The 16,246-nt window shown below is 36.2% G+C and overlaps 1 protein-coding gene across 4 annotated transcripts in view; it reads left to right on the top strand.

Moving 5' to 3' along the window:
- Positions 1-2,602: 2,602 nt before the first annotated feature.
- Positions 2,603-16,246, top strand: part of ANK2 (ankyrin 2) — a 238,632-nt gene continuing 224,988 nt past the window's right edge. For all 4 annotated transcript variants that reach the window (XM_024745661.1, XM_024745659.1, XM_024745658.1 and 1 more), the window contains exon 1: positions 2,603-2,949. In XM_024745661.1, the coding sequence (XP_024601429.1) occupies positions 2,815-2,949 (135 nt within the window). In that variant the 5' untranslated portion in view covers positions 2,603-2,814. The remainder of the gene's footprint in view (positions 2,950-16,246) is intronic.

The raw sequence follows: 16,246 nt of genomic DNA, 5'->3' as shown, positions 1-16,246 counted from the left end.
TCCGGAGTGGTTAAATATTTCTTTTATATGTATAAGTACAGCTCAAGGAGAGGGGAATTTTCAGGATTTGCTTCCAATTTTTAAGTTGCATGATTTTATATCAAAAGACTGTTAAATTTCTTGTTTTAAAAATAGTCAACCTACTAATTCTAAATGTGCGTAAATGTAAACGGTTGGTGAGATATTGGTTTCTATTTTGAATAAAATAGTTCATATATATTGAAGAAGAAGCAGCTGTCTTGAGACTTTGTAAGGCATTATACGGCTTTATGAACCTTCTTCTAGAGAAGATAGGAAAAATTAAAACATATCCTTTTGGTAGAGTTTGTAACCATATCATTAAACATCATAGCTTACTGAATTCCTACAGTACATGGTTCAAAGTATTTGGAACGTTTGATGAAAAATTACCACATTATACAAAATCATTAGTCTATATAAGAATAATTCAGGCAACTTGGAAGGCTTTGCTTGATACATCTCAGCTACCAGTCTAATCTCGTTACTGATATTGAAGCTCCATCTTTTTTAATACTTTCACCCAAATCTTTAATATCTTAAATGTTTAGACTATTCTCCTCTTTAATGTGAATGGAGAAATCATCTCCACCCCTCCATTGTTGTCCTAATATTGTTGGTTCAGTCAATTAATTTTTTTTTTTTTCCCCCCCCACGCGGGCCTCTCACTGTTGTGGCCTCCCCCGTTGCGGAGCACAGGCTCCGGACGCGCAGGCTCAGCGGCCATGGCTCACGGGCCCAGCCGCTCCACGGCACGTGGGATCTTCCCGGACCGGGACACGAACCCGCGTCCCCTGCATCGGCAGGTGGACTCTCAACCGCTGCGCCACCAGGGAAGCCCCAGTCAATTAATTTTTTTAGAAAGGTTTAAACAATGTCGTCACCTATAGCTGAAAGGTAAAAATAATTTCACTGAATGCTGATAATGCCTTAGATACTGACGTGTAGGGCGCCAATATTTAGTAACATACCCTAGGCTTGTGAACTCTGGGATAAAGCCTTATTCAAAACAGGATTGGTAAAAAAGCATTGTGGAGCTCTTGTGGAAATCAACAATCCAAAAGTGCCAATTGCAGATTTGAGTTCGTAGGGCTTTGGACAGCAATATAGAGTGATGGACTATTTCAGGAATGCTGTTTTTAACAAAAAAAATGACAAAGCATTTTTACTTTTTTCAAAAAATGACAAATTGAAAGGTGAGTTCTATCAAATGTAATGTGGTTAGTTCCTAAGTATTGATATCTTCTACTTCCTGTTTTCCCCAAATGATCGCTTTCATTTCAGTACGTTTCTTAAACATTTAATATTTAATATGTAACATATGGGTGGATGATACAATAATCAAGTCTGGACCCTACCAGTGAAGAGTTTAAAACCTATTTGGAAGAGAAAATATGCACACACAAAACAAATAACAAATGAAGAAGTACAGGACTATTAAAACAATTAGATATATAATGTTGTAGAGGAAATTCAATGGGGGATGAAGTTCAAGCCATAATAGTCTATAACAAAGTCTTGATTTTTAAAAGTATCATAATTGGCTTCAAAAATCTATGGTGTGGGGAGAGGGAAGGCTAAGTGGATGAAGTGAGAGAGTGGCATTGACATATATACACTACCAAATGTAAAATAGATAGCTAGTGGGAAGCAGCTGCATAGCACAGGGAGATCAGCTCGGTGCTTTGTGACCACCTAGAGGGGTGGGATAGGGAGGGTGGGAGGGAGATGCAAGAGGGAGGGGATATGGGGCTATATGTATACGTATAGCTGATTCACTTTGTTATACAGCAGAAACTAACACAACAATGTAAAGTAATTATACTCCAATAAAGATGTTTAAAAAAATCTATGGTGTGTTTGCTGTGCTCATCTCAGTGGGAAACAATTTCTTTCAAAATCTGTAATATGGTTTCAAAGATAGTATGTATCATATTGAAAGCCATTTTTTTTCCCCTCCCCTTGAAAGCCATTCTTGATTATCTATTGTAAAGCTGAGGGAAACATTTTCAAAATAGTAAAAATTAAAAAGAATTATAAATGAAGCAAAATGTTTGTTCTTACTGGAACACTCATGAATAATGAAAAACCGTGGATAACTTATTAAATTTAAAACATCCATACTGGTGTAAAATGAGCCATTTTGATTGATGTGTTTCCAGTGAATTTTAAATGCTGCAAGGATGGCTAATTGCTTTCTGTAAATGATTATGAAAAAGAAATCTGTAAGCCAAGTGAATCCTTCTTGGTTTAAGCAATCACAAAAGTAATTTTTACCTGTTATGCTGGTGAAGTGAGGTCATTAGCAACTTTAGTGTTCTTTGTGAATAGGAAGACCGAGAGGGGGAAAATCAAAGACATTCATTGAGTAATGCAAAAATTCTCCTATGTAGAGACATTTTACACAGCAGGAACTTCAGTCCATGTGTAAAGGAGGCTGCTTGCATGGTGAAAAACAAAACAACACTGCCCCCTCCCCTGCTCCCCCCTGGCCTCGCCCCCCCTCACTCCATTGACATGCATAGCTGGCCTGGTAGGTGTAAAAATAGACTGGCAGAGCCTGAATTGGAAATGGTCACTGAAGGCAGCCTGCAGTTGCTCGGGTTTTGAGTTCTCTCTGACACCAGCAAGCCAGCCAGCAGATGGGGAGAACTGGTGAGGGGCGTGTAGGGGAATTGAGCAGAGGAACCCAGGATCGTCTGGATGAATCGGCCACGTTAGTGTCCCCCTGGGAGCCCTGGACAGAGCACAGAGGGCAAGGACGGCCCCACTGACAGCGGGAACCGTAGAACTGAGATGGGTAATGCAGCTCTCTGCCCGTCTTGTCATGCGGATAAGAGTGTAAGAGCACAGGGACACTTGCAGGAATTGGACAAAACCCCAGACTACTACGGCTGTAACAGCGAGGACACCAAAGAACTTGGGGTGCGGGTAAGTTCTAAGTCACAGACTGGAGGAGAGGAGGATGGTGGCCCAAGAATCAACATTGGACCTCATTGGTTAAAACTCTAAACTTCCTGGAAGGAAGTTGACAGAATAAAACCAATGTGATCAAACCAGCTGACTGCCTCTGATTCAGTGGCCTGCTGCTGTTTCCTCTTCGTGTTCTGCCGTGTTCATGTTTGTTCCTTCTGAGCTGGTTTTAGCTATGAACTGACATTTGGGAATAAGCAAGGATGCCGTCTCTTTAATTAAGTTTTGTCCAAAGCTGAACATATATTTTATTATGGAGTGACTTGCAGCAATATTGCAGAGATTCACTTACATTCAGGCTGTTAAATTATTTTGCCTGTATATATTCATAGTTCATTTTTCATTAGGATCATTTTTCATTAGGATTAAAAAGCACGTTCTGACTTCCCAGTTTCAGCCTATAAAGGCGTTCTTCTAATATTTAACTAACTACAGTGAAAAGCCCTTTAAATACTGTTCTGATTATGATGATAATATTTTGTGCAGAGGCCTAAAAGTCGAGCCATCAAATACTTAAGTTGACTTTCAGACTTTAATAATTCATAGTCATGGTATGTTTCTTAAAATAATTACAAAGGCTTATTGTGATTTTTTTTTGGGGGGGGAGGGCCAAAAATCTTTCTGAAATATTTTGATTTTCCTATTTGCTGGAGGATAAAGTGTATCTTTGATCTGTCAGATGCAGGAATTTGACCTTACTTCAAGTCATGTATTTCAGAGCGTAGCCATGAAACTAAGATAAGGAAGATTTCTGAATCAGAGAAACATACTCTGTACTTTGAAGTATGTGCCTGATATTTCCAGGAGTGAGGACTTTGAGGTGACTCCCTACTCTCTTTGGCTTTTACTCTGACCTGGATGAATTTCATAATTTCATAGCATTGAAATTCTGTCAGACCACAATGAAACTGAAAGAGAAACTAAGAACTTACCAGTAAGAACAACGTGCAGAGCCAGTGTTTCCAGATAGCTGCAGTGAAAAGAAAGTCTGTCAGCACTGTAGTGCAGATGAGGACGGGGCTTCCCGAATTGGAAAGAAGCCACCCCAGGCAAGAGATTAGGCAAAAAGGTGGGGAGGGAGGACACCTGCCTTAACAACCACACTGCCCAGGTTTGTGACCAGGGACTGTTGCAGTTCTCTTTTTGGGTTATGGTTTTATGGTTTAAATTATCCACATCCCCCAGCAGCATCATTCGGCATTTCTGAGCGGCCACTTGAAGTGCAATTTCTGGACTGAAGGGGCGAAAAAAGGTGAACTTTTGGGTAACTGTTTAGTAGCTCTACAAGCTTGCTTAGTTGCAGTATATGAATATATTCTCCAAGAAGTGGCTACCTTGCTTAAAAGGTAGTTTCCAGGAATTCTTTTCATTAATTTAACATTGAGACCATTCTTTAAAATGTTAGTTAATAATTCCCTCAATATTTTTAAGCTACACAAGTGTATTCCCTGTTTTCACCTCTTAAAAACCATTAAGAAAAATGTAAAGCATGAAAATAAATTAGAGGTACTTTAAAAATTAAATATAAAAGCCTATTTTTAAAACATAGAGAACAGAAGTGATGATATTTTGATGCACTGATAGGTTCTTTTGGGTAAAGAAGAGCAAGATTTAGCGTGATTTTTAGATCCAAGGGCTGAAATAAGAAATTCATTCAAAACTTTCGAGTTCAGAAAATGATTAAAAACGTTTTAAGAAGAAATAATCAATAGCGATATCATTCCCTTGTTAAAATCCTCCTATCCATTTTAATATAGATATTAGCCCTGAAAAAAATTTGAGTTGATATTTAAAAATTTACTACAATCTCATTTCTCTGAATTAAATAATATAACCTGCTGATCATTGAATAATCTCTTCTGTCAAAGATTTTATGGACAGGAGCATATAATGATTGTTGTGACATGGAAAGGTATGGTAGAAGTGGCAATGCACCTGTTGCCTACTTTCTGAAGTGATATTTTACTCAGGATGTCACCACTTTAGACATGGGCAAAAAAAAAAAAAAAAGCTAATACCAAAGATGACAAGCAAAATACGTGGTTCTATCTAGCTTTAAGTTTCCCAAATTTAAGAAATCTATTGTCTTTCTTTACTTTTAAATGGGTACTGTGAGACTGAAGCCACTCACTCCTTACATCATCTAGATACATTTCATAATTAGTCCCTTTTCATCATTCATGCTTGTCATTATTAATGATTAAGTTAAGAGGTTCAGAACTTACTAACTTTTATTTTTATAATAATCTTTTTTTGGGGGAAAAACAGAAACACAGGTCCTTAGCACTTTTTTTTCTTCTGGAAATTAACTTAGAAATGTTTCATAGAGTTTATTGTGTTTGGGGGACAAAAATTGCAACTAAATAAATTTCCAGGTTTATTCATAATCGGAACTAAACTCATGGAAAAAAATATAAATTTAAAGTTCTAAAACTGCTGGGCTTTATGTAAATTAATACTTCATTCTTTTCTATAAGTTTTATTTAGAATTTTGAATAGTCTGACATTTGTTTGTATAAATAAGTATAGCAATGAGGAATAAATCAGTTACCAGGAATTGTTGAAAGTGAGCGAACAAAAATAATTTCTTCTAGAACCATATTATGGTATGTGCATATTTGAAATTCCACTTAATAGGCTTATACATTTTTTATAAGATAAAAAAAATCAGACCATAATTATTTCCAGATATGTTACATAATTAAACCCAGAAATTATACCACAAAAAAGTAGAAAATGAAACTAAATATTATTGTGGCAATATAATAATTTCCTAAGTTTTAAAGTAACTTTAAATGATTGTAGCAGGACTTCCCTGGTGGCACAGTGGATAAGACTCTGCACTCCCAATGCAGGGGCCCCGGGTTTGATCCCTGGTCAGGGGACTAGATCCCACATGCATGCCGCAACTAAGAGTTCACATGCTGCAACTAAAGAGCCCGTGTTCCTCAACTAAGGAGCCGGGAAGCCAAAACTAAGGAATCCTGGAGCTGCAACTAAGGAGCCCGCCTGCCGCCACTAAGACCTGGCACAACCAAAATAAATAAATACATATTAAAAAAAAAAGATTATAGCAAAAATGATGAACAGCTAATATACCACAAAATTTTAAAGTTCTATAACTGGACAAATATTTTATAATGTGTATTCAAATTAATACTTAAATTCTAGAGCCAAGTCCAGCAAACTCGTTCTGTAAAGGGTCTGAGAGTGGATGTTATAGGCTTTGTGGGCACGTGGTCTCTGTTGCTGCTTCTCAGCCCTGTTGGTTGTAGAGCAAACGCAGCCTTAGACAGTAGGGCAACAAATCGATCTGGCTGTTTTCCAACAATTGCTAAATTTTTCTATTATTAAATTTTTGATTGCTAAATTTTTCAGTCACTAAATATTAATTTTAGTATTCTTTTCCTATTTTGTAAAGATATGCATTAAAATAATAATAAAATATTCCGTTAACAAAGATATAAAATATAATAATATTCAGTCTTAGAAGAGGGTGTTGAGACTGGTAGACGTTCCAGGGTATGCTGTAAATTTTTCTAAATATTTGGAAAGCAATTTGGAAATACATTTCAAACTAGTTACAGTGTCTCTTTCATTTTGCTGGTGCAGCCAGGACTCTAGTAGCAGGGAGATTTGCATGGAGAAAAAGAGTAGGCAAACCTTTCAGGGCAGACTCTCACCCCCGACCACAGATAAAGAACTACACTGGACTCCAACCCCTGTGTTATGAGTATTCCCAAGTCCATCTCTCCCTTCACTCAAACTTTGAGGGCACGAGAGAACTCTACTCCCAGAGAGACCTTATTCCAAATCTATTGAGAAAAAATGTCTGCCTTCCTAATGAAGATGTAAGGCTTATGAGCCTATGTTAGGGTTTTCCTCTGAAATGTGGTTGCCTCTTACATTAGTCCTTAAAGGACTCCAAGATCTGCTATTATCACAATCAGCTTGACAGTTCCAAAAAGAGAAAGCATGTGGGGTAGTAGAGAGTTGAGAACAAAATTCAACTGTACTAAAATTCTTATTCAGAGGAAATCCTAGTGATATTTCTAAATATTTCTGTTGATCACAGAAGGAAAAACTGCATGACCTCTCAGATACCTTTTCCTTTTCCTTTTTACAGATAATGGGTATATATATTCCAGTTTTACTTATGAAAGAAGAAGCTCTCAGAGATGCTTTATAGATTTTGTCCTGGATTCTTAGGGGAGCTCTGTCTGGGACATGAGTCCGCAAAGCCATGCAAGGGCTAAGCGGGCTCCAGAGAGGCGGCTTCTTGACCATGCTTTGGTAAAGTGAAGACTAGAACAGCCTCAGGAATAGATCTTCATTTCTTGTTCTTCTTGGCTTGTATTTTTTCATGGCATCATTTATAGATTTGCATATTGGTCTAAGTGTTCTTTATATTTGTCTTGCATTGAGATCATGTACTTTTCACTGCAGTTTCTTTTTTTTTTTTAATCTTTATTCAACTATAATTGCTTTACAATGGTGTGTTAGTTTCTGCTTTATAACAAAGAGAATCAGTTATATATATACATATGTTCCCATATCTCTTCCCTCTTGTGTTTCCCTCCCTCCCACCCTTCCTATCCCACCCCTCTAGGTGGTCACAAAGCACTGAGCTGATCTCCCTGTGCTATGCAGCTGCTTCCCACTAGCTATCTGTTTTACGTTTGGTAGTTGGTAGTGTATATATGAGGATATGGGGAGGGGGAAGGGTAAGCTGTGACAAAGTGAGAGAGTGGCATGGACATATATTCACTGTAGTTTCTTTACCATATCAGATTAATTTGCTTTGTCCCAAGAGCAAAACCATAAATGTGATGCTTCATCACAAATATTACTTAGATTATGTGTCCTAGATGACTTTTAAATTGTTATCCTCCTTGTTTTACCAGTTTTTTTCTCAGAGATTTTTATTTTCTTGTTTCATTTATTTAAACATTTTTTCAGTTATAGTAAAAAAATTTTATCTTCTTTATTTCAGCCTTCTTGTTATTGTATACATTTTCTTGTGACCTTAGCCCATAGGCATTGAATTCTGGTGTTTTTGTGAAAACAATTTAGTACTTTTCTGCTGTGCTGAATCAAAAGGTAGTAAGTCAACCAGCAAATATTTATTGAGCTAGGTATCGATCTAAATGCTGGCCATATGTGGATGAGACAGAGTAGGGGGAGACAAACATTAAACTTAAATAGGGAGGTGGGGGGAGTGTGCTGCCCAGCTGAGGTAGGAATGTGCCGGGTGAGTCCAAGGGACAAAAAGGCATGGCTGCAGCATTGTGAACAGAGAAGAAAGGGGCTGGCAATGAGGTCTGAGAGGCAGGCACAGGCCTACCTTGGCAGAAGTTTAGATTTCTTTCTAAATGTAGTGGGCCTTGGTAAAGGACTTTGGATTTCATTCAAAGTACAGTGGGAAACCTCTGGAGAGTTTTAGAGAAATAGGAGAACCTCATTTATGCTTCAAAAGATCTTTCTCGTGTGAGCTTTCTCCTCCTCCCTCCCTCTCTGTGCCTCTGTCTCTGTCTCTCTCTGTCTCTGTCTATCTCTGCTTGGTGGAGAATGGATTGTAAATTCCATCAAGGGAGGCCAACTTAAGCTGTCCCAGAAACCCCTGAGGTGAACGATGACGTAGGATTAAATTAGGGTGTTAACGGTGGTGGTGAGAGAAGTGATCAGATTCCAGATGTATTTTTGTTTTTATTGAAGGATTGTTTTGGCTCTTGAAAGAAAGAGAAGGGGTTATTGGCTTAAACAACTGGGTACAAGATGGTGCCATTTACTAAGGTGGAGTGGTGTGTGTGTGTGTGTGCTCACGGTGTGTGTGTGTGTGTGTGTGAAAGAGAGATGGTTCCCTATCTATGAATCATACAGTATGTCAAGAGAGTTAAACTTTTCTTCAATTTTGAGTTCTAAGAGGATAGAAATAAGAGACTTTAAATGATATTGTGAACATTATCTTTGGTAGCCTTTTTTATAGCTGTTATAAGAAAACTTTCTCCCTATAGTTTTGTTATTAACCCTAAAAAGGTCCAAGAGTATGCTGAAAATCATTCTGGTAAAGCATTTTTAAAAATACGAAATGATATAGAGCATGGTTATGTACTTTTGGATAATTTATTTAAAGATAAATATTGAAAGAACATAAGATATGGCTTCTATCGTCTAGGAACTTTCAATCTAGTTTTAAAAGCAGGACTTACCCACATGTAATTAATTAACTATTAAAGTCAATAGGAGAGTAGGTGGCAGTGTGAGTGATGAAATGAGTACCTAAAAGATGACAAGGAAGAAGAGGAACGGTACAGATCATACATACTGTTTTGGGAATGTCTCATGGACAGGGCTGAGATTCAGCTAGTACGGAGCAGAGCAGCTGTACCAATTGTTTATACTTTGAAATGATTCCATACAGACTAATTAAATAGCCGCTTCTATGAGCCCACCAAGCTGCTCCTTCTACTGTGGCTACCTGGAGCCCATCCTCAGGATTCCCCAGTCCACTTCCAACCCCCAAATGAACAAATAGAAGAATGATGCCTGGACCAGCTAGGGGCCTCCAGGACTACCTTCCTCCAGTGCTACAGACAGTGTCCATTGTGACTGGCTGGTGTGTGAACTGTACCAGTTGTTAAATATTTTGAACATCCATTCTGCTAATGGAGAAGTTAGAGCCTGTAGTAGATTTAAAAAATTTTTATTTTTAATTTTTTTATTGCAGTAGAGTTGGTGTACAATATTACATAAGTTTCAAGTATACGACATAGTGATTCACAATTTTTAAAGGTTATACTCGATTTATAGTTATAAAATATTGGCTATATTCCTTGTGCTATATAATATATACTTGTAGCTTATTTATTTTATATCTAGTAGTTTACACCTCTTAATCCCCACCCCTAATTTGCTCCCCCCCACCACTGGTAATGAGTAATTTGTTCTCTATATCTGTGAGTCTGTTGCTTTTTTGTTATACTCACTAGTTTGTTGTATTTTTTAGATTCCGCATATAAGTGATATCATACAGTATTTGTCTTTTTCTGTCTGACTTATTTCACTTAGCATATTACCCGTAAAGTCTGTCCAGGTTGCTGCAAATGGCAAAATTTAATTCTTTTTTTATGGCCAAGTAGTATTCCATTGTACAGATGTGCTAGCTTACAGTGGATCTTGGAAGCAGAGTACAATCTTGGTTCCTGTTGGGAAGAAGGCACATTCAGTTAGCATTTATTGAGCATTTATTAAGTGCCAGGCACTGGGCTTACCAAGATGAATAAGACATGCAACTTTGGCTTGAAGGAGCATAATCCAAGGATGGACAAAGCAGGAGTCCCAATATGGTGTTACAGTGTGGTGAGAAAGCACAGGGTGTTGTGGAATACCTAAGAATGACAACTCAGTCTCAGAGGGTTACAGAAAAGTCAAATCTTGAAGCATTATGAGCAGATCACAATCTCAGTCTTGGAGTCAATAGTAACATTAGAATGAGAGAAGCAGTGTATGAATCCCCATGGCTGTAACACCTTGTTTTTTTGGACACATGTGGAATTCACGAAATTTGGTTAATATACATGGGATCAGACTATCAAGAGCTTCATATGCCAAGCTTCAGAATTTGGACTCTGTTCTACTGAAAGACCACTGACAAAGGCTGTTTTAGGAGAACCAATTAGGTTGTGGTTTGCGTATCAGAAGCTCCACTCTCTTTGCAGTGCCTAACCAAGCACCTAGTACCTAACAGATGCTCAATAAATATTTTTGGAAAACTTGAATAAATTAATGACTAAGAAACCACCCAAGATAGTGAATCTAGCTGTGGGCATTTTCCAGCTGCAGGTGACAAGCCCCCAGATGAAACCAAAGGCTGTGAAAATTGAAAAAGTGATAGAGATACAAAAGGCATTTCTAAAAATATTTAAAGAGCCTGGAAAAACTAAGAATTAAAACTAAGAAGATTTAATTATAACCTTCTTCTCAAAAAAAAAAATGTACCCTACTGCAAGTGTACACACATTACTACTGTGAAATATTAATTGTATAAAACATATTTACTATAATAATTCCTTGAATTATTATGCAATCTCTGTATGAAATTGTACATAAAATGCAATAGATACCTTTCAGTGAAATATTACACTGTGATAAGAGGAATTATTATTATAATATAAACAATCAATATCTAATACTATTTCCATTATAGTTTTCTTATGAGGTTCATCCAAACCAAACATAATTTGAACTATGTAATAATTTTAAGTCTTCTGTATTTAATAACATTGGTTCTACTGGATATACAGTGGCTTTTTCAGGGTCACATGTATGGTAGAGCTGAGAATACTCTGTGGAGAGAGAGCTGTCTTTTCAACCATATTTTGCTTCCTTCCCACACAGACATCTGCTGTTTCTTACCCACTTTCAGTTGCTGGTTTGGATTGAATGCCTTCTTAATGGGTGAAACTTAAAATTTATTTTGCCATAAGAAATAGCTACTGGTTCCTTCATTGTCATTTAAAGGCTTCTCTTTGAAATTTGGGGCATATTATATTACATTTCATTGTCAGACTTTTAAGAGTTTGACTTTTCAAAGCTTACATTCACGTCATATTTGTGTGGGCTTATGTGACTATAGTAAAACTGTTTTGTACCTTTCTTTAAAATTTGCTTATAAGGTGTAAAAATACTACAACGATCATCGGAAGTATAATCATTTCAGTGGCATCTTTGAGCTAATGAATTGTATCTAAAAGCTATGTGAAAGCCAGGTGTTGAATAGTAGAGATTGTGAGTTGAAACAGTGTTTTTGATGAATTATAAATGTTGCTGACATATTATTTTAAAATTTGGATTTTTTTGTACTCTTTACCTACCTCAGTTATCAATGAGCTTCAAAAGGGGGCTTTGAAGTATAATCTTATGTTCTACTTGATACCGTAGCACTTTATCTAGTATAACAACTCTATTAAATAAGCACATCATGTACTTAAAATTAAATATCTGAGATTGTTAATTTGTCTAATGAGGAATTCTCACTTTATCATGGAAAAGATGGCTCCAGGCAGAAATAATGTGTTAAAACTACGGTTGAAGTCTCTTCAGACTTGCTACATTAGAATCATATCTTTCTGGATTGTTAGCCTTCTGAAGGAGATTAGTTAGAAAGCATGTACTAAGACATCTAGTAAAACAGAAGGACATAGGAAAATTTGTGGCTCTTTTCTTTTTGAAAACCACTGGTCGTCACATATAATTTTTTCTTTAGATTTACCAAAGGGAAAACTCCATTTTCAGAAGTAAAAGACATTCAACAGTTTTCTGTTAGTAAGGTGTATGTTTCACAGAATTGTCCATATGTCTATAATACATAATTATTTCTTTAAAAACTGGCTTATCATATTCAGCTTCTTGTGCATTCTTTGTTTTTTTTTTTTTTTGCGGTACGCGGGCCTCACTGTTGTGGCCTCTCCCATTGCGGAGCACAGGCTCCGGACGCGCAGGCTCAGCGGCCATGGCTCACGGGCCCAGCTACTCCGCCGCATGTGGGATTCTCCCGGACCGGGGCACGAACCCGCGTCCCCTGCATCGGCAGGCACCACCAGGGAAGCCCTATGCATTCTTACATCATACATTCTGACTGCCTAAATGATCGAGGATGACATCAGGGATAAAGTGTTTTGGGTTGTGTAATAAATACATAGAATGAAAGGTCTAGTTAATCCCTTATGTCATCACCTTCCAAAGTGTGTTCCATGAACTGCCCACATCAGAAGAATCACCTGGGGTGTTTTAAAGTGATGTAGCTTGCTAAGCTCTACATAAGACCTCCAGAATTAGAATCTCTGAGGTGGGAGCTGAGAATATTTATTTAACAAGATTAAGCATGAAAAAAAAAAAAAGATTAAGCATGATCTCTAAGTAACCCTTAAGTGCGTTATTGTATGATAACCACTGCTTTATGTTCTAAGAGGTTGACTTTACAGAAAAAACGGGGCTGAATATGTAACAACTGTACATAAGGGCATAAAAGTATTAAAACCCTTCACATTATATTAAATTTCTTCTAATCCAGGTTAATTCAACTGATTGCCAAATTCTGTTTACTGGCAATTAAAGGCACCAAGACCACACAGGACACGTGGGGACAGAGGCTGCTCTGCCAGCAAATGGGGCCTCCTATGGTCCAATGCATTATCTTAACAGTAAGAAGGGGTCTGCATTGTATTGCAATGTAATTTTAAATCACAGTACTTAAAGTAAATTTAAGCTCCACTTCCTAAAACTAATAATTGCTGTACGCCTATGTAGAGTCCTTTCATTGTTTAAGCTTGTAAACTCCCATCAGAAATCTAGGCGCTAACAACATAAGATGTTGTTATGAAAATGTGTCTCCCAGTTTTTTAAAAATCAGAATTTCATTCCACCATTGAGCAGCCAGCTTGAAGAGTAAGATTGTTCTGAATGATTTGATCCTTTCTTGGAATTGAAGTCCAGTACGATTTCCTGACTGAATTCCGCACTTCTGCCTAAAAAGTCATGCAGCATGTGAGAGATGATTAACAAAGTTCTTTTGGCCTCATTAAAATTTCTTAGTACATCAACTAATGTGAGGTGTCAAATATTCACTCCGTATATTTTCAGTTTAAAAAATTATATATGCATTTCTAAAAGACCTCTAAAATTAAGTATTAAATCAGTTTCTTCCACAAAAGTAAATAATGAATTCTACTGTCTACATGCTCTTTCTTTCTTTCGTTCTTTCTTTTGTTATATAATATATAAATACAGATTAAAGAATCAGTCTTTTCTTTGGTGTTGATTTGTGTAAACTCACCAATTAATTATTTGAAGAATTAAATAGTGATCCAGATGGACATGTCAACTTTCATTTCTATTTAAAATGTGACCCAAGCATTTAGAGCTACGTGTTAGACCCTAGCCATAACACTGTCAGCCAAGTTATCGATACTGGGCTTCTTTCTGGTCTACCCCTAACCACTTGATTTTGCATTGAGACTAGATCTATTCTATTCAGGATCGACAGTTGACTTAGATGTGGAAAATAGCAGGAGAATAAAAAATAAAGAAAATAAATAAATAAATGAAATGTGGAAATGTAGGGGAGGTTCTGTATTAATTAGTAATAATAATAGCTATCATTTATTGAGCCCCTATTTGCCAGGTTCTGTAATGGTGCTCCACATACCATTTACATATATAAATTTCATTTACTCCTTATGATAGCTCTGTGAATCAAGTATTAAAATTTACTTTTATTGAGTGTCTGCTATTCCAATGTACTCTTCTTAGGGATTTTTACATGTAATATATAATTTAGTCCATATAATCCTATACATTTTATAGACAAGTAAACTGAGGCTTATTTGAGTTCAGTACTTTGCTCATGGTCGCACAACTCATGGTAAGTGATAGAACCAGGATTGCAAAGATAGATTTTTCCTTTCTTCTTTCGTTCTCTTCTCTTGTGATTTGATGACTATCTTTAGTGTTATGTTTAGATTCCTTTTTCTTTTTTGTGTGTGTACTTGTTATAGATTTTTGGTTTTTGGTTACCATGAGGATTTTTTTAATAGCAGTCTATACATATACGTGATTGTTTTAAGTTTCTGATCTCTTACTTTCAAATGCATTTTAAAAGCCCTGCATTTGTACTCTCCTTGAAAAAGTAGTTTGAAGCTCATTATATTAGACTAACTTTTCGAAGACAGAGAAATGTAAAGAGGAGACATTAGGGGAAGTTAAATTGGGTTGAATGATTTTCAACAATTGAAAAAAATTGTCTGCTTGGAAAATTTCAAGTAAGATTGTCACTTATGCCCCATACCAAAACAAATTTCAGGTTACTAAAAGTTAAATGGAAAGAAAAGCAATTTTTTTTAAGCCAGAAGAAAATGAGAAGTATTTTATTGATTTCAGGGTTGGAAGGCATGAAAGCAATGGAATAAAAATCTAAATTTATACTTTTCAATTTATAGAATTTAAAACTTGTAAAAGTCAAAAAATATATTAAAGAGAAAATAACAAACTTGGAAAAGAGTTATCTTGTCTATATAAAGTTTTTGAAAATAAAAGAGACATTTGAAACTCTGAAAGGACAAAAAATGTTGACAAGTCAAAGAAGATAAAAATTGTAATAGACATTAAATGTATGACTGAGCTTTTAAACTCTTCAAAACTGAAAAAGGTAAATCAAAACCGTTAAGATAGGCATATCAATTGAGCAAAGCAAATTTGAGCATGTGATTAAGTTGAGACAGGTTCTTCCACAAACAGTTATGGTAGCATCTTTTGCTTCAGCCTCTCTCAAGGTTAGTTTTGCAATATTACAATATGTACCAATAATCTATATCCTTTGACATCATTGTTCCACCCTCAGGAATTTAAACAATGGACACAATCAAGACAAGGACAAAGACTTATGTACAACAATGAAAACAAAGGCACTAGTTCTACAAATAATTAGGGAAAGCTAAAAACAATTGTAACCCATCTGTAAACTACTATATAAGATTTAGAATATCTTTCATGACTTCTGAATGCTGTAGGCAATACTTATTTGGCAATGTTAGTTTTTAAAAGTAGAAGACGGAGTATTATTATCCCAACTTTGTAAAAATATTATTTATATGCACAGATACAGTGTATGTGTAGAAAAATTCTAAAAGAAAATGCATCAAAATATGCAGTCTTAAGTTTGAGTAATGGGACTATGGTGTTGGCTGATTTTTTTAAATTCATTTCTTAAATATTCTATGAGAATACGTATATGTTTTTATAATGATTCCCCTATGTTTTTTAAGAGAAGAGAGATTGTAAGAACCAAAAAGTAGCTAAAGAACCTAGAAAGTTTTATAGTTTTAGATAAATGCTCTTTTGGAATATGTATTTCTGTATTCTTTAGGTTTCATAACAAATTATTATTTTATTTAATATTCTACACTTATTTAGCTTTTCAATTAATTTGGAGGAGAGGACATTTTATGGGTACATTTTACTAAGATTTTACAGGGGAAATAAGATTTACTATGATCATTTCTATAGGTGTAATCAACATTTAAATAGCAGGTGTGGTGATTAATTAAAAACAGCTGAGAGAGGTTTCATCCACCTTGGAAGCAGTCCAGGTTTAAATCCCACTCAGGAAAATATGTCAGTACGAGCTTGTAAAAGTCTGCATGCTGCTTTGAAAACAGAGGAACAAATGTTGTCTTTGAAGCCTACCGTGCTGTGGAGA

This window comes from Neophocaena asiaeorientalis, unplaced genomic scaffold (assembly GCF_003031525.2).
Source record: "Neophocaena asiaeorientalis asiaeorientalis breed wild unplaced genomic scaffold, Neophocaena_asiaeorientalis_V1.1 scaffold975, whole genome shotgun sequence".
NCBI lineage: Eukaryota > Metazoa > Chordata > Mammalia > Artiodactyla > Phocoenidae > Neophocaena > Neophocaena asiaeorientalis.
Note: the sequence above shows the minus strand (reverse complement) of the source record. Positions and strands in the feature narration are given on the sequence as shown.